Genomic DNA, 26,326 nt, shown 5'->3' with positions numbered 1-26,326 from the left:
CATCCTTATTAGGCCAAGAACGGTGGCTCATGCCTGTAATTCCAGCACTTTGGGAGGCCAAGGGAGGCAGATCACTTGAGCTCAGGAGTTCAAGACCAGACTGGGCAACACAGCAAAACCCTGTCTCCACTAAAAAATATAAAAAATTAGCTGAGTGTGGTGGTGTGCTCCTGTGGTCCCAGTTGCAATGAGCCAAGATCATACCACTGCACTCCAGCCTGGGAGACAGAGTGAAACCCCATCTCAAAACAACAACAACAACAACAACAACAACAACAAAAAAAAAACGCTCGATCCCAAAGACAAGTACATTTTTATTTCTACATTTACAGGGAAACAACTTACCATGTTTCTGCTGTTAATGTCACCTAAATAAACCACAGCATTCATTTGAGAAGCCCATGTCTGAATTTCCCTTTGCCAGGAAGTAAGAGTGGAGAGCGGTACTACCAATAGAAAAGGTCCATATAATTGATGTTCATGAAACAAATAATTCAGAAATGAGATCGTCTGTATTGTTTTTCCAAGGCCCATTTCATCAGCGAGTATGCAACTATTTCCTCTACAAAGTTAAAAAAAAATTAGCATGGAAGAAAATATTCAAATATACAAAGAAACCTTTTTATATCATGTGTATATGTTTATATGAAGTTAAATAAAATTAATCTGATAGGTATTATACATATCACTTTTATTAACTATAAATAATAAATGTAAAGGTATTTGGGTACTCAATCACTAATGTTGTAAGAAAAGTAAAAGGAGATGACCACTTTAGGCCAGAAGAGGCTTAAAGATTAATAGTATTATGTTTAATCAATTATAAAGACAATAATGCAATTCATCTACTACTCATAGAGTCCAGATATATTAAGTATTAAATAAGTAAAAAGCATATAGGAAGAACATAGATTAAAAGAAAAAATCTACAGCTAAATTGCAACTGAAAGTCAAAAAGTAGACTGGGGGCCACAGAGGACAGAAAAAAAATGTAGAAGACTAAATGGATATTAAAATAACTAGGAAAAAAGAGAATATTCCAGGAACAGCATGGGATGAGAATGGATATGCATTTTGATTTTTAAACAGAATAAAAATGTATTTTAAAAAGGCAACAATCAAGTTAAACTCAAACTCCACTGGATTTTCTTCCTAGTATGTAATAAATATTGTTTATATAAACTAGGAAATACAAAGAGTAGCATATCAACTGCCAAAGTCTTATCCTTTATGTAAATGGAAATCTTTTCTGAATTCTGTATTGGTAAAATTCTTACTCTGTCAAATTAAATAGATGATTCAAAATACACTTACTTGCACCAAGAATGAGCAAGCCAATTTAAACCATTCAGTTGATAATCTCTTAATTCTAAGCCCTCATGTCCTCCAATATAGGATGGCTGCTTCTTCAGGGCTACAAATCTTGGCCTTTGTTTTAATACCTTCAGCAGAAATAAAATTATGTAGAATTATTAAATATAAGAAATTATACTAAAAGATGAAAGCCTCAGCTTTACCATAAATTCTTAAATTTCATCTCTCATCATCAAGCTCAGAGATTCCATTATTCAAAATGTATCTGAGGATTCAGTCAATACTGTTTTCTACTATTCTAACAAAAATGAAAAGTGAAATATTTTGCCTTCTTTTTTAAACAAAAATTTATAGAGAAAATTAAGTTCCTGCCAAAATATGAGTCTCATGTATATCACATGCAAAACCTATGTTAAATTGTTCACAACCATTGCTCCAGCCTTAAGCTACAAATAAACCATAAAACTGGCTTAGCTTACCATTCAATTTCTGAATTCCAAGTTATCCCTATGAAGAATGTAATTCTTTTAATAAGGAAAGAAAGTCTAGTACTATACAGATCTCAACACTATCACTAGTAACTTTGGGTAAGTTACAAGGATTCAGAAAGTATTGTGCAAGGTAGTTCTGGATACTTTCCTATATCCCTCCCTCTCCTCTTTCTCTACCTTCTAAGAAAATATCCACTATCTTTAATATTGAGCATATCTCTAGTTTCCAAGAGCTTTTTTCTATTTAGTTTCCCAACCCTTTCCAACAATCGACATAACCAACTTATCTTTCTGACATAGCGATGCTCAACAAGATAAAAGACAGTACAACATTTAAGAAGATATACTGACCAAAACATCGTTTACAATTTTTTTAAAAGAGAAAGTTTCAAATAAAAAATTATAAAATTAAAACTAAAAAACAAAAACACACAACAATTGCAGCAAGTTCACTTCCTGTAAGACCAATTAACCAAGAACTATTCTCCCTTAGTCTATCTGAAATCAGGATCCAACTGCTGTATTTAGGCTTGTAAATATTTATAATGCATAAATATATTTTTAATAATTTAAAATGTTAGACAATACTCACTTTGCAATCTTTAAAAGGAGTGGTTTTTGATTGGTTCCTGCTAAAATACTCATCAATACACGCTTGAAACTTTTTGGAAATGAGAGCTCCATCTTCCCAGCTGCACTCTGAGTATGGAAGGCCCTGCCATTTGCAGTAATAATCAGGATAACCAGCTGCTGACTTTTGATTGGAATGAGCTGTGAGATAATCAGGCATTTACTTATTTTTTTTTTTTTTACATTTAATCATCAAATGCACAATTCTTAGTAAAGGCTACACGAGTAAAATTTAGCTATCTAGTTTACAATACTGTTTTAGTAAGAGCAAGCTACTGTGTTTGATGTGTAAGTAGCAAATTTATGACTTTTTTCAGATTATTTCAAGCATAAAAAGATAAAGTTTTTTTAACCAGAATCATTTATCACTAACCAATTATACGTTCCACTATTTGATACTGTTTATGTAGATCATCTGTAAGTTCTTGCTGGCAATTATAATATTCCACATCTTCTGGAGAAGCATTTTTCAACCTGAAAAATTATTAATCCGGGAACAGACTTAAAAATCTCCCATAAATAACCTGTCACTCCCCCAATCCCAACACTATCTGTAGCACAGAATCTTCCATTTTGCCACCGTGTGGGCCAAGTTTCAGTAATAAAGAAACTAACAGGAATAAGGCATCATTAATTTTTAACTAAAAATTTGTAATTTATAATGTATGAGACACTCTATGTGACTGTTACCACGGACAGGTTTAGATAGGTACACCCCTAGGAGTTTTACCTTGAGATGGAATAAAATCATCCCTCAGTACCTGCAGGGGATTGGTTCAGGATCCTCTACAGATACCAGAATCTGAGGATGCTCAAGTCCCTTACATGAAATGGCATGGTACTTGCAATATAACCCACACACATCCTCCCCTATACTTTAAATCATCTCTAGATGTTCTTAAAATACCTAATTTTACATTTACAGTGTAAAGAGTTGTTACATTGTATTGTTTTTAATTTGTATTGCTGATTGTTGTTCTATTTTTCCCTCCGAATACTTTCAATCCATGGTGGGTTGAAACCAAGGATAGAAAAACTGTGGACAAAGACAGCCAACTGTATTATAAAGTCTATAGTTATTTTAGGCTATCATTTGATGTTACTATGTATTCTTTATTAACATAAAGGCTTAGTAATCTTTGAACTATTAAAAAAAAGTATGACATACAGCATACTTACCATCTTTTTGTTTCCTGATCTTTTTTCTTATAATTATCCAATTTTTTCATTCCTCTAACATTCTGTTGCTTGAGGGTTTCTTCTGTCTCCCAAGTGTTGTGGATATGGGACCATCCTTTCCATTTAATTAAATACTGAATCTCTCCTGGTTCTTTGTTTTTTTCAAAGCCTGCATTTGGGTCACCATCTGCTTCAACTGCATAGATGGTTGTAGTAGCACCAGTAGCTGAAAACAAAAGCATAAGATCCTTCCATGTAATCAATTCTGTTGTAGGATTATATTTCAACTCAAAATTTCAAAAATACGAACACAAAAACGTAATACTCTTAAAGTATCGGGGGGTATAGAAACTTATGGGAAATTCTATTGCTCATAAATAAAACTAAGAATTTCAGAATTATCTAATATAATCCCCTCCTTTTTCAAATTAGAAAAAATAAAAAGACAGAGGTCCACCTGAGATCCCACAGCATTATTCTATAATTATCCACAATATAGGAAATGTGGTCAGGTGGAGGCCCAGCGCGGTGGCTCACACCTGTAATCCCAGCACTTTGGGAGGCCAAGGCAGGTGGCGGATCATGAGGGCAAGAGATGGAGACCATCCTGGCTAACACGGTGAAACGCCGTCTCTACTAAAAATACAAAAAATTAGCCAGGCGTGGTGGCAGGCGCCTGTAGTACCAGCTACTCGGGAGGCTGAGGCAGGAGAATGGCACGAACCCGGGAGGTGGAGGTTGCAGTGAGTCAAGATCGCGCCACTGCACTCCAGCCTGGGCGACAGAGTGAGAATCCGTCTCAAAAAAAAAAAAAAAAAAAAAAAAAATGTGGTCAGGTGGTTATTAAGAAGATACTCAGGCTAAGCAAAGCATGCTTTTATAAAACATAAGTAAAACAACAAATCCACCCTCTTAGCTTTCAACACTGTTGAAACATCTTTAACACTTTACTCTTTTTTTTTTTTTTTTGAGATGGAGTTTCGCTCTGTCACCCAGGCTGGAGTGCAGTGGCGCGATCTCAGCTCACTGCAACCTCAGCCTCGTGGGTTCAAGCAATTCCCTTGCCTCGGCTTCCCAAGTAGCTGGGTCTACAGGTGTGCACGACCTCACCCAGCTAATTTTTGTATTTTTAGTAGAGACGGGGTTTTGTCATGTTGGCCAGGCTGGTCTAGAACTTCTGACCTCAGTTGATCCACCCGTCTCGGCCTCCCAAAGTGTTGGGATTACAGGGGTGACCCACTGCGTCCGGTCCTTTACTCTTGTAAATATTATTTAAATAAGCAAACAATAAATGGTTTTTAAAAAACTACCTCCTTTTCTCCCAATCCGACAATCCATAAATCTTTCTATGGTTTCAAATTCCTCTTCCTCAGGTTGAGGAACGTCCTCTCCGCAGACTTCCAATAGGTCATCAGAATCTGTTTTCATTTCTTCATCCTCCTTATAGCTAACATTAACAGTTGCTTGGCGACGAGAACTTCTTTTATCATTATCATAATCTTCTTCATCCTCCTCCTCCTCAGACGAATCAATCTGTCTCTTTTTTTGTCCAAGAATCTTCTTTCCATTTTTTGACTTAGATCTAGGAAAGGACAAGAAGAAAAAAAAAAAACCAAGATTTGAAAAACTATATACACAAAGAATGAACACCTTCTACAATCAATTTTCACCACCAAACTGAGACCATACCTATTTTGAGGTTTTCTGCTTTTGACTTTGTTTTTTGGCTCATAATCAGATTCTGTTTCATCACAACTGCTTTTATCTCTCTCTTCTTCGGATTCTGAATCTGAACCAGACTGAGACGGAGATCCTGACCCAGACATTTGCCAATCTTCACTGTAGACAAAATTTATAAAGTATTTTTATTTGTACTTATACAGCAAATTTTATCCTTAATACAAAGATGATCAAATCAACTAAACTATATTCCAGTTATTATCAAAACTACTGTTGCTTTTACTCATGCTAAAAATGATGAAGCATTTACAGAATAAACACACTCTGGATAATATTCTTCATAGACTTCTCTCACAAGTCTAGTTTTGTTTATCAGTTATACGTCAATGAACAGCAAATGAATGATATTTTAATTTTCACTATAGATGAAAATCTTGTAAAATTATTCTACTTGCCCTCTCAAAAAAGAGATACTAATCCATGCCATTTTAATTCTCTAGAGGCTGTGATTTTGAAAAACATCTTTTTAAACTGATTTTTTAAATAGTGCCCGTTCACTAAGGAAAGCTTACAGAAAAATGTAAAAACAAAACAAAAGCAACATTAGTACCATCTCAAACATTCAATCTGAGTACCTTACTTTTATTATTTTTAGCCTATTAAGTCTACTTCATTCCAATCAACATGTAGAGAAAAATAATGGATGTTAATATTTTGCTATCATAAGAAGTTCAAATGAAAGGCACATACTGATTTCTTATAAATACACTATATCCTATTTCAGCTATGCTTCTGCTTCATTGCTCTGTATCTTTTGCACCAATTGTAACTATGATGAAGGCTACATAAACAAGCGTATATGATCATATCTGCTTATGATAAAAACATAATAGAAGCAAATTTTTTACTTTGAGATCTTTTCAGGGCTTGCATGCCAAGAAGTCTCCATTTAATATTTTTATAACGGAAAAAAAAAAATGGATGATCCAATATACATCTATTAATAGGAGGATCAGAGAGATTTGTAGAAAGAGAAAGGAAAAAAAATCCAAAGATAAATGATTGACCTTTCAGAATAAAAGATAGAACAGACTAATAAAAGATATGAGTCTTCACATTAAAAATGCCTGAATCTTTTGGGAAAAGCAAGTAACCACTCTAATAGGCAGAATATCAAAGGCAAATAGGAAAATAAAAGTCAAGAAAATGGAATGTTTCCAAACCATTAAAATAAACATGGATTGATATTTTGAAGTATTCTTAATACTTGCTGGGTCAAGATCTTTAGGAAAATACAGTGAGTTTCTAGAATGAGTTCTACAGTATGAAGTAAATTTCACATGCAGCTGAATAGTAAGGATAGCTATTAACATAATTATAAGGATCATCCCAAATCAGTCATCCTGTCATCCCTATACTCCTATATTCCCAAGTTATTAAGATTTTCTGACATTACAACTAAGGAGATCATTAAAGTTTAAAAATATATAGGGGGAGTTATAGGAGATAAAGAAATGGCACAATACCCTCGGGTAGTCACAGAAAGATAAATGTAAAAGATAAGATTTATCTTTAAATGGTGTAATGGTGTAAATTAACTTTATAAAATGCCAAGAACTAAGAATTTAGAAGACTTTCCTTTTGGCAACAATTTTCATAAAGAAAGAAATATGAAATCATTAAGATTTTTCTAAAATGAAGAAGTCAGTTGAACAAAATGACATACTCTCTATGCTTTTTCCTTTTGACCTCACTTGATGAGTCATCGGAATCTTCACTGCTAGAAGAATCCTGCAGAAAAAAAATAAAGTCAGTATCATCCACTAATGATTAGAATGTAACCATATCAAAATTTTACTTGCTATACTATTTAACATTCACTTTATGAATAACAGCACTTGTGAAGCCTTTTTTAATGTAGTTTTATTTATATTAACTAGCTGAAAGGAATTAGTAACATTTTTATTGCAAATTAATATAGCCAGTGAAATTAAGTAAACAGCAAAATGTCAGCATTTTGTATAAAACCTTAAAATCTACCCTCTCCGGAGACCATTATTGTTGCCTAGTATAGCCAAAACAAGAAATCCTAGGTGCCGGCATGCCAAATTTTGAACTTTTTTCTTCACCATTACTATTACTTTTTGTTATAATTTTTCCTGAATGTTTTTGTGCAAACATACATGTATGCAAGCTTGCACACACACAAAAACTACATTGTTGAAACAAGTTACTCTTTCAAAAATATTATGTTGAGAATTCTGTTATTATTTCGTACAAATATGATTTAATGGTATAATATTCCTTCATTCATACATGTATATGGATATATGTGTGTAGGTGCATATCAAATTTAATTATTTCCCACGGAGTTCACATTTAGTTTATTTCTAACTTTGCTGTGATGAGCAAATGCACACAAATGTCCCACTGCTTATTTTGGATTAATCCCTAAAATTGGAATTATTGGATAATGCAAAAGGTGCATTTCAACATTCTTGATATATACACTTAAAGTATTTCCTACTTATTCTTTCAAAGCACCTATTATTTTTAATAATTTCACCAAATACTAGTTAAGTGATTCAGCAGCATGTCCACTTTTAAAATAAAAGCTCATGACGAAAATGCACCTCTTCTGATCCGCTATTAGATGAGGCTTGATGTTGCTGTTGTTGCTGTTGCTGCTGCTGCTGCTGCTGCTTCCTGAGCATTGCAGATCTCTGAACGGCCAGAATACTAGGACTAGATTTCCAAAACTATAATAGAAATATAAACCAGTGAACGATGAAGTATTAAGAAAATTGCAAAAAAGGTTAATTTATTGAAAAACTGTACCACCATCTTTACTGCCTCAAAGTAATAAAGACTATTTTCCTTACCTATATGTAACACGATTATCATTGCAATATAATTAAAATGCTGAGTTTTAGTTATGTATAAAAAAAATGGTGTGTTGAGTTCCACAGACAATGTTAATCAATATCCTCTTGATGTTAAGAGCATCTAAGTGATAATACGCTTTATTAGTGCAACTCATAGAGTGGTTACCTATTTTATCAGTGTGAGGTGAAGAGGCTGAGTCAGAATATACACCAACGATGTCACTAGGCACACTGTTTTAGTTCAGATTTGGTGGGGGGCAGTAGTAACATTTTTTTCTATGAAGGAAGCGTGTGTCGATTTATATTCTGGCCCTCAAGCATCTTATCTCATCACAGACAGGTACTCTGAGTAACACTGTACACTACCATGAGGTATAGACAACTTTTGTATCTCTTGTAGTAGTTTTTTTCAAACAGAATAGCCCCTTATCCTATTCTATCATTATCTTTGAGGAATCTGAGTTCCATCAAATTATTCTGCTAGTAGCAATAAAGTATTTCCTTTGAAGATCTTGAAAGTAGAGATCATACACAGTAAGGTTAACAAGTAGACCTCAGGATGTCTTAAATTTGTATCTATGACACAATGGATATTTATGAAACTCAATTTCTGCGTAAGAGGCAGAAAACGTTTTATTTGCCTGCATGTGATTTACACTTTGTGTTTTCTAGTTCGAAAATGCATCTATTCCAAGCCAATTAGTCCACACGTGTACCACCACGAATGTGAGGATCACTAAAAGTAAATTTTAATTTAAAACGCTGTCTTGTCTAAAAGCTAGATTAAGAATGGTATAAACCAATCCTCTAAATTTTCCCAAAGTAATACAAGCAATCTACCTTTCATTGGGTATTTTATTGATTACCTCAGCTCCATCAACTTTCGGTGGTTTTGCTTGAACTTTGTTTTCTCGGGAAGTGTCTGACTCAGACTCTGACTGACTGCCTGATTCAGATCCGGAGTCAGAGTCACTGCTACCTGACTGGCTACTGCTTCCATCACTACTGCTTCCAGAACTCGAACCAGATCCAGAGCCTGAAGCTGACCCAGAATCATCATCCGACTGGCTATAATTTGAAAATAAACAATTTCAAACAAAATTCATTAGGAATTTAATTTTTCTTAGACGTCAGCAGAAAGCCCCAAATCATTAATTTCACTTCATACTTAATATTTCAACTACCTTTGGCCAACAATATAGAAAAATAAATTGACTTAATCTATAGTAACAACTGCCATACTTGATAATTTATACGTGATATATTACATACTTGATAGATTTATGACATATTTTATAGATTTTTATGGCTAAAACATAAGCAACAAGATTGTAATCTTCTTCTAAGACAAAATGCAAAATCCACTAAGTACAAAATCCTGGGTTAGAAACCTTGAGAAGTCAAGAAGTTGAAGCCATGATACCTACCTTTATAAAGTTCTAGCAATTATAAAGTAAGCAATGTGCGAAGAAAAGATTAAATGTGTTTAAAAAAACTCTTAACAGTAATAAGCAGAAATTTATTTGTAGTTTCTGCCTGTTTTCAAGTTTCCATCTCTATCACTCCAGGAGAATGTAGTTTATTATAATCGAGCTATGATAAAATATAATTTATTTTAAAAAATCAGTAACGCTTAATAGTTCTTCATGGATCTGTAGCAATAAATCTGAAACAGCAAATTCTCATATTTCCTAACATGCATACACATACATACAAAAGCAATTAACATTTCATAAACTATCTTTTTTTCCATTTCTAATTTTTAGTCCAAGATAGAGCAGAAATGGTCTGGACTAAACAGTTCATTATATAATTATCCCCAAGGTCATTTGTTTATATGTTGAAAACTAGGGCATTAAATTTCTGGTACATACGGTAGAATCAGATTTTGATGTAATTTCATTTGGCTTTATGAGAAACCACAGGTAACATAGTTTACAGATACACAAGAAAATACAAGCTTCCGGCCGGGTTCGGTGGCTCAAGCCTGTAATCCCAGCACTTTGGGAGGCCGAGACGGGCGGATCACGAGGTCAGGAGATCGAGACCATCCTGGCTAACACAGTGAAACCCCGTCTCTACTAAAAAATACAAAAAAATAGCCGGGCGAGGTGGCGGGCGCCTGTAGTCCCAGCTACTCGGGAGGCTGAGGCAGGAGAATGGCGCAAACCCGGGAGGCGGAGCTTGCAGTGAGCTGAGATTCGGCCACTGCACTACAGCCTGGGCGACAGCGCGAGACTCCCTCTCAAAAAAAAAAAAAAAAGAAAATACAAGCTTCCTGTCCTCTTCTGTAATTTTCTAAAATGCCACCAGATGGAGGTATTTACTCTAAGACAACACAGTAATTCTCTTTTTCCAGAGCAAGAATTTAATAATTTCTGCATGAAAACAGAAATAAAACTTTGCAGGAAGAATTTTGATTCTACAGGTGAGATATATAAATGCTTAAAGTATGAATAAGCATTATTGTGTTTTTAAATCTAATGGAATAAATGTTATATTCACAGAAACGGTAAATTAAAACTTGCTTCTTAAAGGCTTATGTTATGAACATCATTTTTGCCATCATGTCTACTCTCTGGTCACATAGTTTTGAGGTCCAAAAACATCGTATTAAATTTTAATTTTTAAGGCCATATTTTACTTGCATCTCTTGCAAGAAATTTTAGCAAGGATATTAGACTTTTTTTCCTGATATACAACTTTATTTTTCCCTTACAACAGTAGGTAAGCAAAATATTTCATTTACTCAATACACTTTATTGAGAACTATCATATGTTAGGCACTGGGGACAGACTGAGATGAGACGAAGTCCTTACCATTAAAAGAACTATTTAACCTTGAGACAGTCATATAAATGGATAAATATCATTCTTCGCTATGTTTAAAACAACTGATCCACATGTATGGGGAGCACTAAAGATACAACCAAGTTTGGTACAGTAGTCAGAAAACACTTAGAAGGTAAGTGCTGCTAAATGAATTCTTCAGCAAAGAAAGAAAGTGTATCTCTTTCTTTTGAGGAATCTGAGTTCTATTAAATTATTCTGCTAGTAGCAATAAAGTATCTCCTTTGAAGATCTTGAAAGTAGAGATCATACACAGTAAGGTTAACAGACCTCAAGAGGTCTTAAATTTCTATCTATGATACAATGGATATTTATGAAACTCATTTTTTTTCCAGAGTACCTAGCACAGTGCCTCACACAGATGTGTGCTCAATAAATATGTGAACAGTAGATAGATGAATGACTGAATTGTGGGGGCTATTGTGGGCCTGTAATTCTTATTAGTCATTAGTCACTCCAGATGCATAGCTAATACAAACTGCTTGTTAACAAATCAAAATTCTAAAATGAATATAGAAATCTTTCCTTTCACATTCTTTAGGCAGTAGTACTGACTGGAGATAAAAGCAACAACCTGAGGCTAGGCTACTCTAATCGCACGGGTTTATTGTTAGAATGCCTTTACCTTGGGTATTAGAAATACTGAATAAAGTATTTTATTGAGTTGTTCTTTAGTAGGATAAAGAATATGCAAAAAGAGCCAGGAGCGGGGACTCACACCTGTAATTCCAGCACTTTGGAAGGCAGAGGCAGCTAGATCACCTGAGGTTGGAAGTACGAGACCAGCCTGACCAACATGGAGAAATCTCATCTCTACTAAAAATACAAAACTGGCCGGGTGTGGTGGTGCATGCCTGTAATCCCAGCTACTTGGGAGGCTGAGGCAGGAGAATCGCTTGAACCCTGGAGGTGGAGGTTGTGGTGAGCCAGGATCACGCCACTGCACTCCAGTCTGGGCAACAAGAGCAAAACATCTCAAAAAAAACAAACAAAAAAACAAGATGCAAAAAGAGTAAGGAATATCTTATTTACTGCTACAGAATGATCTAAGATACAGTTTAAGTGAAAAAAAAAAAGTTTACAGAATGTCTCTTTTGCATAAGAAAGAAAAATATTTATATATATTCGCTTCTATTTTTTGAAAAGCAACAATGGCAGAATAACCCAACTAATTAAAAAATGATCACCTAAAGACAGAGGGAGGGAAGAGCAGAAAGAACAGCAACTGAAATGAGTCTTCAGTTTTAGAATTATGTAAATGTTTTGCATGATTTTTTTAAAAAGAGATTTTAAAAATGAAAGAAAAATATATATGGGGCCAGAAAAAAAAATTATAGACTGAAAACTCTGAGCTAAAATAGGTCAAAAGCCTCTCCCTAATTAAGAAATTTTATTTCCACCTATTGCTGCAAATGCTCTTTCTAAAATAAAAAGCCGATCGTGGCCTTTCTTTTTTAAGTCTTCTGTTCTGTAACAAAGTTCAACAAACATCTATGAGACCTTTCAGGAATCTCTAATTCTCCAATCTATTTTCAACTGGTTGCTCACTTAAATCCCTAAGTTCAAGCTATGGCAAGCTACATGTAATTCTCTGAAAGCCACTTACTCTTTCCACTTCCTGCCTTTGTATCATTCCTTCTCTTTTCTTTTTATTATGTAATTTTTTAACTTGAGTCCCACCTCACAGCTACTCCTCCAACAAATCTCTGCCAACTCTATCTCAACCCAATGTTAAATCAGGTATCCTTCCTCAGCACTCCCAAAATTTCTTGAATATATACCTCTATCTTGGTTACGAGAAAATGATGTAATAATCACTGTAGTGTTTTTGTTTTCAGGTACCCCATCTAAGACTTTACGTTCCTTGAGTGCTGGGATTGGCTTATTGCTGCTCTTATGTCAAGCATTAAATGAAGAGTACAATGTTTCACAGGTAGATGAATGACTAAATAAAGTAAATCAAAGAGATACAGGGGACAGTTTTACATATTTTATGTAAAACTCACAAATTTGGCTACTAAATCTCTGATCTCCAATTAGTATTTTATTTTAGGTAACAACCAGTATTACTAATCTTTTATAAAACTGAAATATCTGTACAACACTTAAGAGTTATCCTTAAAGTATATTAAATCTCACTAGCACAATACTATTAAAGTGGTAGGTAGATTACTAAAAACACTGAATTCTTAATTCAGATAATACACCCATGGAATAAATAAATAAATAAACCCATTGAATTCTTTTCCTCACTTAATTCACAGAAGAAAAACCACCATTAATAGGTACTGTGATAAAATTTTAGTGTTTTCTTAGGGTAAATTAAGGAGAAATACCACATTTAAAAGATAAAATAGTAATTCAAATTAAAGTGTCTTTTCAAGTTTATTTTTATATACAATTTCAAATATAAACTGTAGAGTAATATGAATTATCATGAATCTATCACCCAGCTCCACAATTAGCAACTCATATCAATCTTGATTCAACTAAGAAACTATTTGTAAACATTTGCAATACCAATATATCTTAAAAGATCACTTCTTTAATATTAAAGATTTAATATTATTAAACATTTAAATTAAGTATACTGAATATTAAATATCCACATCAGGCTATACTTTTAGTCTCATAATTGTTTCTTCCATTCTGCTTTCTAGATTTTGCTAAGTGCACCTGTGTTATCATTTAATATATTTTTCTATCCCTTGTATTTCTTATAAACTGGCTATTATATCTAGAGGCTTGATCAGATTCAAGTTCTGTTCTTGACAAGAATAGTTTATATGTGGTGTTGTGGACTTCTACCAGATGGCATTTAATGTTCTGTTGTTTCCTTTTGTGTGAGATTTAGTAAAAATCTGTGGACTCAGGTACTGCCAGCCTTATCCATCCATTATAAAGCTCCCCATCACTTCATACCTAGTATTTTTTAGTAGCCATTGATGATCATATGTTTTCTTCCATTAATTAGAGGCAGTAAAGTGGTGACATCATTCATCAGTTACTCAAAACATCTTTTCTTCGTTATTAGGTAGATTATTTCTATAAAGAGAAACTTCTCCCTCATTGTATTTGTTAACTCTGAGGTATATAGTTCATGAAGGGATTTTATTTCTTTTCCTTATTTACCAGTTTTCAAAATGAGTTAAATCGCCAGCATCTTCTAAAGTTGACCAATAATTTTTTAAGTCCCATTATGAACTCGTGGATTTCAATTTATTTTATAAATTTTAATCCACTGTCAGCATCCTTGATGTCCAAACTCTCCCACCTTTTGCCAACAGGAAACCCTTTATTAGCACTTAAGTCCTTCTGACAAGACCTGAAGTAGTCTTTGATAACCTAACTGCCTTTCTAGTATGACAGGATGTACCAGGCTCATCTTGTGTATTTGTTGCCTGGGGCTATAACCCAGTCATTTTATCAAAAAGCCCTTCTATTTATAATAAATTAGAAACTAAGCTGCAATACTACTGGACTGGTTGCCTTACTTAGGATGTTTCAATGGAATGAGCTAGGATGCGCGTATTTATTTAGAGAAAATACATTAAGAATTCATGTAATTCAAAACTGCAGGCTTTTTACTTCGATTGTATATTCATGTCGTCACTCAGGCTGAGTTGGTTGCAAATGGCACTAATTATTTGCTTTATTTCATTTTTAATAGTTTCAAAATAATACATTATAAACAGTATGATTATTCAAGTTAAAATGACTATGCAATTCTTTTTGTTTTCAGGAATACTCACTTCTACAGTCAAATGACTGCTATAAAGTCAGGTAAAATAATTTATCTCTATGTGACCACCAATTTGGCACAGTTAGGACCATTTGCTTTTTTAAATAGAGACTGTGCTTTCTTACTACTTTTGATTTTTATGTTGCTTTATTTACTTGGATCCAACTTTGGAGCTACAGAACAAGTTATGGTCAGAAGTTCAGCTTCCATTCCTGACTCCTGTACACTACGTCCTCTCTTCCCGTATAGTAACCATTTAAATTTTTTTATTTTCCCCTTTTTTAACATAAGCAAATTATGAATAAGAATGTTTATATTTCCCCTTTCATAAATAATCATTAACATATTTTACTCTTGGCCAGGCGCGGTGGCTCAAGCCTGTAATCCCAGCACTTTGGGAGGCCAAGACGGGCAGATCACGAGGTCAGGAGATCGAGACCATCCTGGCTAACCCGGTGAAACCCCGTCTCTAGTAAAAAATACAAAAAAATAGCCGGGCGAGGTGGTGGGTGCCCGTAGTCCCAGCTACTCGGGAGGCTGAGGCAGGAGAATGGCGTAAACCCGGGAGGCGGAGCTTGCAGTGAGCCGAGATCCGGCCACTGCACTCCAGTCTCTGCGACAGAGCAAGACTCCGTCTCAAAAAAAAAAAAAAAAAAAAATATTTTACTCTTAAATAAATGGTAGCAGATTATATACACATTATATCCAGGAGATCATTCTGTAGTAGTAGACATATTTGTGCAACTGCATATACTCCATTTTGTAGATGTACCATAGTTTCATGTCCCTCAAGGATGTACATGTTGTTTTCAGTTCTTTGATTCCACAAATAGTGATACGAAAAAAAAAAATGGCCCTCTGCAGATATCTTTTTTATTTACAACAGTGTATCTTTTGATGTGCTATTTATCAACCAATGCAAACTCATCCTTTCTGAAGTTTTAAATTTACAATCACCTAGTACCTAGATTCTGACTTCTAAATACTACTCCACACTTAAATAAACTACAGCTCCTTTGAGAAACGGCAGGTTCTAAGGCTGCAACAGGGAAGATACAAGATGAGTCTAATAACCTTCCTGTGCCAAAATGAAAAAAAATGCATATATATGGAGGAATGTCAAAAAGTACAAAGGAAAAACAAAAGGACATGGGAGCCAACTTGAAGGGGCTTCCATTGACCAAATCTGATTTGAGTATAAAAATAAAGACAGTTAAGGATCACTACTCAGTATATAAAACAGGAACCCTTGAGTCGGTGCTGATGACAGAAACAGACACACAGAGGAGGGCTCTGATAGAGCTCAGAATGTCAACTGGTAAATATGGACAGGATATTAGTCTTAGAAAACCATAATTATGCAATCATCCAAGAAAATGCTGATTCAGGCAAAAAATCATCAATGAATACTAAATCTAGGGGAAGAGTTTGCTGAGTAGAATAATTTACATAGACTCAAAGTGTCTTCTCACAAATTGCTTCTTAGCTGTTAACAAATGAATTAGAAATCACAGTGGAGAAACTGGACACCATGTCCTGGTGACTGAATGTAGCATCACTAATAGGGGCAGACAAACAATGTGAGCTCCAGCTGTGAAACACTTGAGAAGATGTATCATTACCTATACAGTTCTCCTCCAGCCAGGTATGCAGAGTAAGGAACACATAACTTGGATATAATGATAAGTGAATACCAGAAAAACCCAAATTGAGAAATATATTCCATAAAATAACTAGCTTATAGTCTTTCAAAATGCCAATGTCATGAAAGACAAAGAAAGAGGAACTGTCCAGATTAAAGGAGATTAAAGAGATACGACAGTCAAATGCAATATGTAATCTCTGTACTGAAAGATGATTGACCAAACTGGAATGCAGGCTGAAAATTCAAGTACTGTATTAGTGTAAATTTTCCTGAACTTAATAAACAATACAGGCCTTAAGTAAAAGAATACTTTTTTTATTCTAAAATATGTACTGACTGTTATGGAGAATGGTTTAAAAGAAAAAAAAAACAAAAAATATATACTGAAGTGTAAGAGGTGTGATTTTTGCAACCTACTATATCACAAGTTTTCTTCATTAACATCCATGATTATGAAATCTTCTTTGCAGGTAGTAAAAATGTACAATGAAGCAAAAATTTAAAAGCCACAGAAGTAAAGTGAACAAAACAGGCAACTAAACATTCAATGTAAGAAAAATAGAAATACAATTATCTAATGTATAATGTATCAATAAATTGGCCGAACTAGGCCAGTAGAAATAAAATAACAAAACTTCTTTTTAAAAAATCTGAAAAGATAAAAATGAACACTAAAGAAGGCAAATGTCAAACTGGGCAGGGTGGCTCATGCCTATAACCCAGCACTTTGTGGGAGGATGAAGCTGGTGTATCATTTGAGACCAGGAGTTCAAGACAAGCCTGCCCAACATGGTGAGACCCCATCTCTACTAAAAATACAAAAATTAGCCAGGTGTGGTGGCACATGCTTGTGTTCCCAGCTACTCAGGAGGCTAAGGCATGAGAATCACTAGAACCCAGGAGGCAGAGGTTGCAGTGAGCCAAGACTGAGCCATGGTATTCCAGCCTGGGTGACAGGGCAAGACTCTATCTCAAAAAAATAAAATAAAATAAAGAAGGCAAAGTCAAATGTATATAATAGCCACCTCAGAAACTGCTAGTAGCACTAGAGAATAGACTGTTTATGTGTATTTAAACATTATATGTCAAAAGCCTTAGATCTATTTTCAATTACATTAAATAACATATATTTATTTACTTCTGTTCTTAGCACATAAAGATTTTCTTTCTTGTATATATAATTTCCCTACTTTTTATTTCTTTCTTTTTTTTTTTTTTTTTTATCAGTTAACAGTGATTAGATGAATTAGATTCCAGTTGGGGGTGTTGGGGAAACCCTGACAGAAGGTAAACTGATTTTCCACAGAATTATAATGGAGGATGGTGTGCTTGACAAAGAGAGCTATAAATAAAGAAATCAAAGAATTTTATTTACTAAAGAATAGAGCATAGTGCACTACATTCTCATCCTATGCCTCTTGTTCCCTTCCACCTATAGCTACTGCTTAAGTGTCAATGTCATTTGAAAGAGCTTCTTGCTAGGCATGGTGGCTCACACCTGTAATCCCAACACTTTGGGAAGCTGAGGCAGGAAGATCACTTGAGGCCAGGAGTTCGAGATCAGCCTGGACAACATAATGAGATCCCGTCTCTCCAAAAAAAAAAAAAAAAATACAAACTTAGCCGGGCGAGGTGGCATATGCCTTCAGTCCTAGCTACTCAGGAGGCTAAGGTAGGAGGATCATTTAACCCAAGGGTTCGAGGCTGCAATGAGCTATCAACTGTACCACTGCACTTTAGCAGGGACAACAGCCAGACCCTAACTCTTAAAAAAAGGGGAGGCGGCCTTCTTTTAAGGAATTCTTGGAAGAATTTTTGGACACACACTTACAGGGTAAATTCTGGACTAACTTGATGTTCTGAAGTTCAACCACAAATTATTTTCCTCTAGCTCTCTAGCCCTTTCTTCTCCTTCTAGTTGTATTTATATCTGTACACTGGTTAGATGAGCCTCAGGTTTCTGCCACATAGAACTAATTATTTAATTATTTAATTAAAAAAGGAAAAGATGATGTTATTTGTTAATTGGTGCTATGTGCCAGATATTAGGTTCTTATTTAATCCTTTTATTTTCATAATACAGACAAATAAATTAAGGATCAGAGAAGGCTGTGTAAATAAATGACAACACTGTAATAACAAGGGTACAAATTATGAATATCTATGGAGAACTAAAAGGAAGTTCAGAAAAATAAAAGTCCCTAATTTCTTAGGATGAGAGTAGTAGTTTATTTTTTTAAAAATTCCTTAATGTTTGTGGCAGAAAATGTGCCCCAACCTATCCACCCAGTATCCATTTTGCTTGTCCTCTAGTATTAATAACCATCCCCCCAGTTTTGGTTGACACATGCCCACCCCGCTAAAGATTAGCTTTCTCAGTATCTTCCATAGCTCAGTGTAGTCATGTGAGTAGGCTGTGGCCAATGAGATACAGCTAGAGGTGATGGTGATGTGTGATTTCTACATCATAGCCTTAAATATGAAGTGGCTTGCCTTAAATCCTCCCCCTTTGCATCTTCTCCCTGCTAGCTGAAAAGGGTAACCACTAGTATTGGAAGCCATACATTAACAAAAGTAAGGCTGCCCAAAGGTTTGAACTCCCTTACCTGGGAGTGAAAGAGAAGTAGTTATATTTAAGCCTCTGTGTTTTTAGTTCTCTAATACAGTACCCTGTTTCTCTAGCCTAACAGCTGTACTAACTTTGTGAAATAAACATTTTGGAAAGAACATGTTTTATACATACACAATTTTAACTCACCTGCTCATATCCTCAACTAATGAGTATTGAGCTAGAGTTTCTATTGGGAACAAAATGCCATAGGAAAAAAAAAAAAAAAAAACTTTATGTGAAAGTAAAAAGATAAAATACAACTGGTCCGATTCCTGACTGAGGAACTGAAAATAGGGGAAATGCAATCATACGCATGGTTTTATGGGGAGTGATTTTAGGACTCAGCATCAGTATCTTTCTCTATACTTTTCCCTCTGTCTGGAGAATGCTTTCTCTCCAAAGCAATCAATAAAACTTTTCACTCTTCAAGACTATTCAAAACCACGACTATTCAAAACTATGTCCTCTAGGTAGCCATTCCCTGATTTCCCCAGGCACACATCACTGCTCTAGCTCATGTTCCCACAATACTGTGCTCAAGTTACTAACAATTCCTTCACAATATTACAATTATTTGTATACATATATCTCTCTGCTAACTAAGTCTTGAAGATCATTCAGTCAGGACCTTAATTTTAGTTATTTTATAGACCATTGTCCACTTTAGCATGACTGCAGAAAGAATCTGGAAAGTAGTAGGCAACGACTAAATGCTAAGCATTAACAACAACAAAAAAGAATAGTGGCCAAAGTCAAGCAATGGCTTTCCAACTTTTTGGACCATGACCTATATAATACATTTTACATCATGATGGAGTATACACACACATAAACACAAATAAAAAGTTTGATGACATAGTACAAATAAAAACTGTAAAAGGTTTCAGAAGACCTGGAAAACATCTTCTCATCTGTACAACTCTGAAAACCAGGTAGTTCCACTGCTTTGTTAAACACTGACCAGCAAAAACAACAGTTCCTTTCAGCATTCTAAACTACCAATCCAAGACAAAATTGTACTATAAACTCTTCTTAAAGTACAATATGATTCTATCTCCTTAAAGTTTCTAACTGAAGAAATTTAAAACTGCTGAAAGTGGAGCGATACTAAGAAGAATAACTTTTAACATGACTGATTTCAAAGATGATTACTTAGTTGTGTTGAACCTGGGATAAACTCAAGAGAAAGTATTTTCTGCCGGGCGCGGTGGCTCAAGCCTGTAATCCCAGCACTTTGGGAGGCCGAGATGGGCGGATCACGAGGTCAGGAGATCGAGACCATCCTAGCTAACACGGTGAAACCCCGTCTCTACTAAAAAATACAAAAAACTAGCTGGGCGAGGTGGCGGGCGTCTGTGTTCCCAGCTACTCGGGAGGCTGAGGCAGGAGAATGGGGTAAACCCAGGAGGCGGAGCTTGCAGTGAGCTGAGATCTGGCCACTGCACTCCAGCCCCGGCGACAGAGCCAGACTCCTTCTCAAAAAAAAAAAAAAAAAAAAAAGAGAGAAAGTATTTTCTAGTAAGCAGAGAATGATCAGATGAGAAATAAGGGCTATGGATATATACATTGAAAAGTCATTGAAAAATAGTTTCCTAACATACATACAAAATTTATTACAATATTATGACATGAATGAAAATCTCTAAATCTTTAATTTATAGTTATAACAAGCAGGCAAACCTTAATGATTTTTCCCCCTTTAGTATTATCTCTCAAGTCTAACACACACAGAAATTATGTTTCCAAAAAATCAAGTGAGGTTGGAGAGAGTAATAGGAGTTAAGAGATTAAATTAGATTGGCTATGAATCGAAATATGTTGAAGCTGTATGGTGTGTACATGGGGCTCATTTTACTACTGTCACTACTTTAACATAAACTTCAAATTATTAATAATAATATTTCAGTTAACACAAATAATGCCTACATTTAAAAGTTCAATTTTGGTTGGGCGCAGTGGCTCACACCCAAAATCCCAGTACTTTAGGAGGCTGAGGTGGGTCAATCACCTGAAGTCAGGAGTTCAAGACCAGTCCGACCAACATGGTGAAACCCCACCTCTACTAAATACAAAAAATTAGCCAGGCATGGTGGCACATGCCTGTAATCCCAGTTACTTGGGAGGCTGAGGCACAAGAATCGCTTGATCCCAGGAGGTGAAAGTTTCAGTGAGCTGAGACTGTGCCATTGTACTCCAGCCTAGACAACAAGAGCAAAACTCCGTCTCAAAAATAAAATAAATAAATAAATAAAGTTCAATTTTAAAGAGATTACTGATACTTAGTCTGCTTTTTTAAAAAGGTTTTGGCAGGGCACGGTGGCCCACGCCTGTAATCCTGGCACTTTGGGAGGCCAAAGCGGGCGGATCACCTGAGGTCGGCAGTTCGAGACCAGCCTGACCACCACGGAGAAATCCTGTTTCTACTAAAAATACAAAATTAGTCAGGTGTGGCAGTACATGCCTATAATCCCAGCTACTTGGGAGGCTGAGGCAAGAGAATCTCTTGAACCCAGGAGGCGGAGGTTGTGGTGAGCTGAGATTGCACCATTGCACTCCAGCCTGGGCAACAAGAGCAAAACTCTACCGCCAAAAAAAAAAAAAAAAAAAGGGTTTTAAAATATTTATATGCTTTTATATTACTTTAACGAATACTGCCACAAAAAAATGAAGTTACCAGCAATATATAATTTTAAACAAAATTATTTGTTATGTGGTATTTCATCTGTCTGCATATACCTATAGGTCTGTACTGCACCTAAGAAAAAACTTCTTTTACTGTGAGTCATTTGATTAAAAAAAGTGAAATAAACAATGTAGTATGTATCAGATACTAGGCTGGACACTAGGTTAATCCTTCACTATAAAATACATTCTAAAACTGGAATAGATAAAAGATGATTAGGAATTTCGGTACCCCATATACAACTAATTCTGATTCTTTTACTATAAATTTTCCTTTCATATCAAACCTCTGCCGTTTACTAATGTAACTGAGGACTGAATCATTTAGAACTGTGAAAACAGTATTACAGAAGTAATAATAATCAGTATCAAGCACAAAAACAGAAAGACTGTTTCTTGTTTTAGGCTTCTAGGAATTTAGACTGTTACTTCACTCTTTTCCAAAGGCCCCATGCCTTGACATAAAAACTTTTGATCCTAAGACCCACGATCTTTTACTAACATACTTTTCCTTAGTATAAAAATTAAATCACTCTGCTTTTTGCTTAATCCTGTCAAAATGCCTTACCACCAAAGTCACATTACCAGGACGTTTTTAACATATGTGAAATTTAAGATTATCATGGTTTAAGTCAATCCTTCCAAAAACAAAGAAACCAAAAAAACACAAAAAAACAAAAAACAAAAAATCCTCTTCATTTTAATATTGGGCTTGATACTTGTCCTTATGATCAAACCGCACTCCTACATTTGAACCGCCACAGATTTTGGTATCTCTCTGCATTTATGGTATTCACCTGATATATACATGTATTTTTGAAGACTTTTATCTCTTTCTTGATTATAAGCTTTAAAGGAACTCAAATTTTAGAATCCCATGATATCTACCACACAGTAATTGCTCAATCATCTAAATAACTATCAGAAAACAAACACTTGTATTTCTGAAAGCAACAACAGTAGAACTGAGAAATAGCTATTCGGAGTCATTCTCATTAAGACTAACCCACTATTCTTGTGTCTTATGCCTCAGTTCTGAGAGATACTGTAGACACTGAATTCCAGAAGTCAGTACTGTTTGAATAGAACTTTGCACATCTCCAGCTTTGTCTCTACATATTTTAATATCAATAACTTAGATCTCAATCTATATACACCAAAGAAACTTCTGAGCACAATTTAACATTTAAAGTTGACTTCTGACTCAACAGTCACCTCATACCATAGTGATAGATAATATATTTTCAATCATAAACACTAATTTTCTCAGTCACAAGTTGATTTTGGAACAAGATTCCTGGAATTTCTCCCTAAAACTAGTGGTTCCAACCCATTCACATGGGGAATACACTCCCCATGGGTAGTGTTTTTTCTGCTATGCTTCCTTTTCCTTCTTTCACCTGGAACTAACCCACACAAAAACTTTTTTTTTTGAGACGGAGTCTCACTCTGTCGCCCAGGCTGGAATGCAGTGGTGCGATCTCGGCTCACTGCAAGCTCCGCCTCCTGGGTTCACGCCATTCTCCCACCTCAGCCTCTCGAGTAGCTGGGACCACAGGTGCCTGCCACCACGCCTGGCTAATTTTTTTGTATTTGTAGTAGAGAAGAGGTTTTCACCTTGTTAGCCAGGATGGTCTCGATCTCCTGACCTCGTGATCCACCCGCCTCAGCCTCCCAAAAGAGCTCGGATTACAGGCGTGAGCCACTGCGCCTGGCCAAAAACTTTTAACAATGAATAAACCTCAGGTAAAGAACTGCAAAACTAGATGTCAAACATATTCTCCTTATTAGGGGACTTGCACACTTCTTTATTGGGGGACTATGACTTCTATAAAAATCTTCCTAAGCCAGCTGCGGTAGCTCACGCCTGTAATCCCAGCACTTTTGAGAAGTCAAGGTGGGCGGATCACGAGGTCAGGAGATCGTGACTATCCTGGCCAACATGGTGAAACCCCATCTCTACGAAAAATACAAAAATTAGCTGGGTGTGGTAGCATGTGCCTGTTACCCCAGCTACTCGAGAGGCTGAGGCAGGAGGATCACTTGTCAGAGGCTGCAGTGAGCTGAGATCATGCTACAGCACTCCAGCCTGGCGACAGAGCAAAACTCTGTCTTAAAAAAACAAAAACAAAAACAAAAAAACTTCCCCTCTAACACCTTTTTGAATATATATTATTTGTTCTTCCTTTCTTTTCAAACTGCATTTCTCATCATTATTGAAATTACAAAAGTTAAAGCATGCTATGAAAACTTTCCAACTAGCTCATTAAATGACTCCAGTAATTTACCCTCCATTTTCTTTTTACCTCACTTTCATGCCCATTTGGTCCCACAAATTTGAATATACTCAATTGTATATTTAAACTGGGTATTCCATTATCACCCCTAGATTGTAACAGTCTTTCTTGAAGTTAATTTATAACTTTAAAACATGGCAAGATGCTGAATGACTACAGGTGAACAGCTTCATATACATGCATATGAATTTAACATTGAATACAATTCTCCTGGGAATCTTGTCAAAATGGAAATTCTGGTTCAGTAGATCTGGGACCTTTTAAGATGAAGGAATGGTTCTGTACAGTACTGGAATAGAGAATAAATGATTCTATGCACTTGTCAAAACCCACAGAACAGTGCCTCATGGAATAAGTATTAATATACACAAATTTTAAAAATCAACCGGTATGATGAGGATCACAGGATGGAATGCATATTGTGACAAATGAGTCTAATTTTATTACAAATTTATCACATAATTACACTCAAACGGGTGAGGGAAAAATGAACTTGACCAACATCAGAAAACAGTGTTTTGACTAGAAACTTAAAGGCTAAATATTAAAGTGTACTGTACCTAAACACCATATTTTAGTTGGGAAATTAGTTTCTCCTGATAAAGTATATCTAAAAATTCTAAAACTGCTTTACATGTATATTAGGAGTGAATATATAAGCACATAAATGGTGGATGGTGAGAGCCAGGTTTCTCACTGTTGAATAAGGAAGTTACAAAGGAATAAGAAACAAAGGTTAGAATGAACCCTATAGTACAGGATTAGAGTTGGAGCCATCGGTATGAACTCATGTTTATGTATGAGTTGGTATGTATATAGATGGAAGGATACAGAAATTACTACAGATATGTAGGTATACATAGTGTATCTATATATATTACCTAGCTCTGTCCACTTCGTTCACTGAGAGGAAATAAAAGCAGTGACACTTGAATATCAAGAAGCATACCCAGTACCCAAATCTTGGTTTCTAATACCATTCTCCACAAAAATGGAACCAAGGCTCCTTGGAGAGTGGCTGATTCTAGGGTGAAAGTAAGGGAGTATGTAAAAGAAACATACAAGCCAAACTAAGAAAGCTTCCAAGAGCCAAGGCTAGATCAATTTAAGTAACAAAAAAGTCATTAGGTATACATTAGGTACATAAAAGTACCTATTATACATAAACACATAAATATTATACACAAATATGTATTTTATAGAGTTGTAATCCAGTTTAGTGGATTACATATAATCCACTAAATCCATATAAGCACACATATAAATCCACACATATATAAACGATTTATAAATTTCCTTATAGAAATTCCATTTAATATATGTAAATACTCCCCCCACCAGAGGATGGAATTTAATTCCTACCCAACCCTCCTGAAAGTAGGCTAGACACAGTGACTCACTTCCAAAGAATATATTATGGAAAGGGAACTTTAGAGTAGAGAAACTTGCAAATACTACCTTGACCAAGTGATGGAGGTTAACACCACCAGTAATGTCATGAGGATAACATGTTTCCCATGATGTGACTAGCACACTTTATCTTTGTGGTATTCTTCTAAAAACCAATAACCCTAGTTTATCCTAAGAATAATAGACAAGGCCAGGTATGGTGGCTTACACCTGTAATCCCAACATTCTGGGAGGCCAAGGCAGGTGAATTACCTGAGGTCAAGAGTTCAAGATCAGCCTGCCCGACATGGAGAAACCCTCTCTCTACTAAAAATACAAAAATTAGCCAGGCATGGTGGCGCACACCTGTAGTCCGTCACTCAGGAGGCTGTGGCAGGAGAATTGTTTGAACCCAGGAGACGGCAGTTGCAGTGAGCAGAGATCGCGCCATTGCACACCATCCCGGGCAAGAGAGCAAGACACCGTCTCAAAAAACAAACAAACAAACAAACAAACAAACAAAAAAACCAAAAAAAACCCAACAACAGACAAATCTAGATTTCAAAGACATTCTACAGGATACCTGGCCAGTATTTCTCAAGATGGTTTAGATCATGAAAACTAAGGAAAGACTTAGAAACTCTCACAGATCAAAGACGACTGGGGAGATCTGACAACTAAACGCAATGTGGTACTCTGGATTTAATCCTACAACAGAAAAGAGGGAGTTAATGGAAAAATCAATGAAATCCAAGTAAAGTATAGAGTTTAGGTAATAGTTTTTTAAAAAAGAACTAAAAAATATATAAAATGGCTATAAATCTTGTTTCCCCATCTGGAAAGTGGGAATCATAACACTATACTTCACAGAAGTTTTGTGAGGATGAACTGTGATAATTCAAGTAATGCACAACGCCCCATGTGCATCATG

General features: G+C 35.5%; 1 protein-coding gene across 5 annotated transcripts in view; it reads right to left on the bottom strand.

The window, feature by feature from the left end:
- LOC105471048 (chromodomain helicase DNA binding protein 1) overlaps positions 1–26,326 on the bottom strand; it is a 73,447-nt gene that overhangs the window by 41,842 nt on the left and 5,279 nt on the right. For all 5 annotated transcript variants that reach the window (XR_011624835.1, XM_024789479.2, XM_024789478.2 and 2 more), the window contains exons 2-11: positions 9,046–9,247; positions 7,928–8,053; positions 7,021–7,085; positions 5,304–5,453; positions 4,925–5,196; positions 3,615–3,840; positions 2,809–2,909; positions 2,398–2,576; positions 1,315–1,442; positions 346–562 (exon numbers count right to left, since the gene is read on the bottom strand). Coding sequence is in view for 4 of the 5 variants with exons in the window: in XM_024789479.2 (XP_024645247.1) it covers positions 346–562; positions 1,315–1,442; positions 2,398–2,576; positions 2,809–2,909; positions 3,615–3,840; positions 4,925–5,196; positions 5,304–5,453; positions 7,021–7,085; positions 7,928–8,053; positions 9,046–9,247 (1,666 nt within the window). In the remaining variant the exon portion in view is untranslated. The remainder of the gene's footprint in view (positions 1–345; positions 563–1,314; positions 1,443–2,397; positions 2,577–2,808; positions 2,910–3,614; positions 3,841–4,924; positions 5,197–5,303; positions 5,454–7,020; positions 7,086–7,927; positions 8,054–9,045; positions 9,248–26,326) is intronic.

Source organism: Macaca nemestrina, chromosome 6 (assembly GCF_043159975.1).
Source record: "Macaca nemestrina isolate mMacNem1 chromosome 6, mMacNem.hap1, whole genome shotgun sequence".
In the NCBI taxonomy this organism is placed as follows: Eukaryota; Metazoa; Chordata; class Mammalia; order Primates; family Cercopithecidae; genus Macaca; species Macaca nemestrina.
The sequence above is the reverse complement of the archived record's forward strand: the minus strand, read 5'-3'. Positions and strand labels throughout refer to the sequence as shown.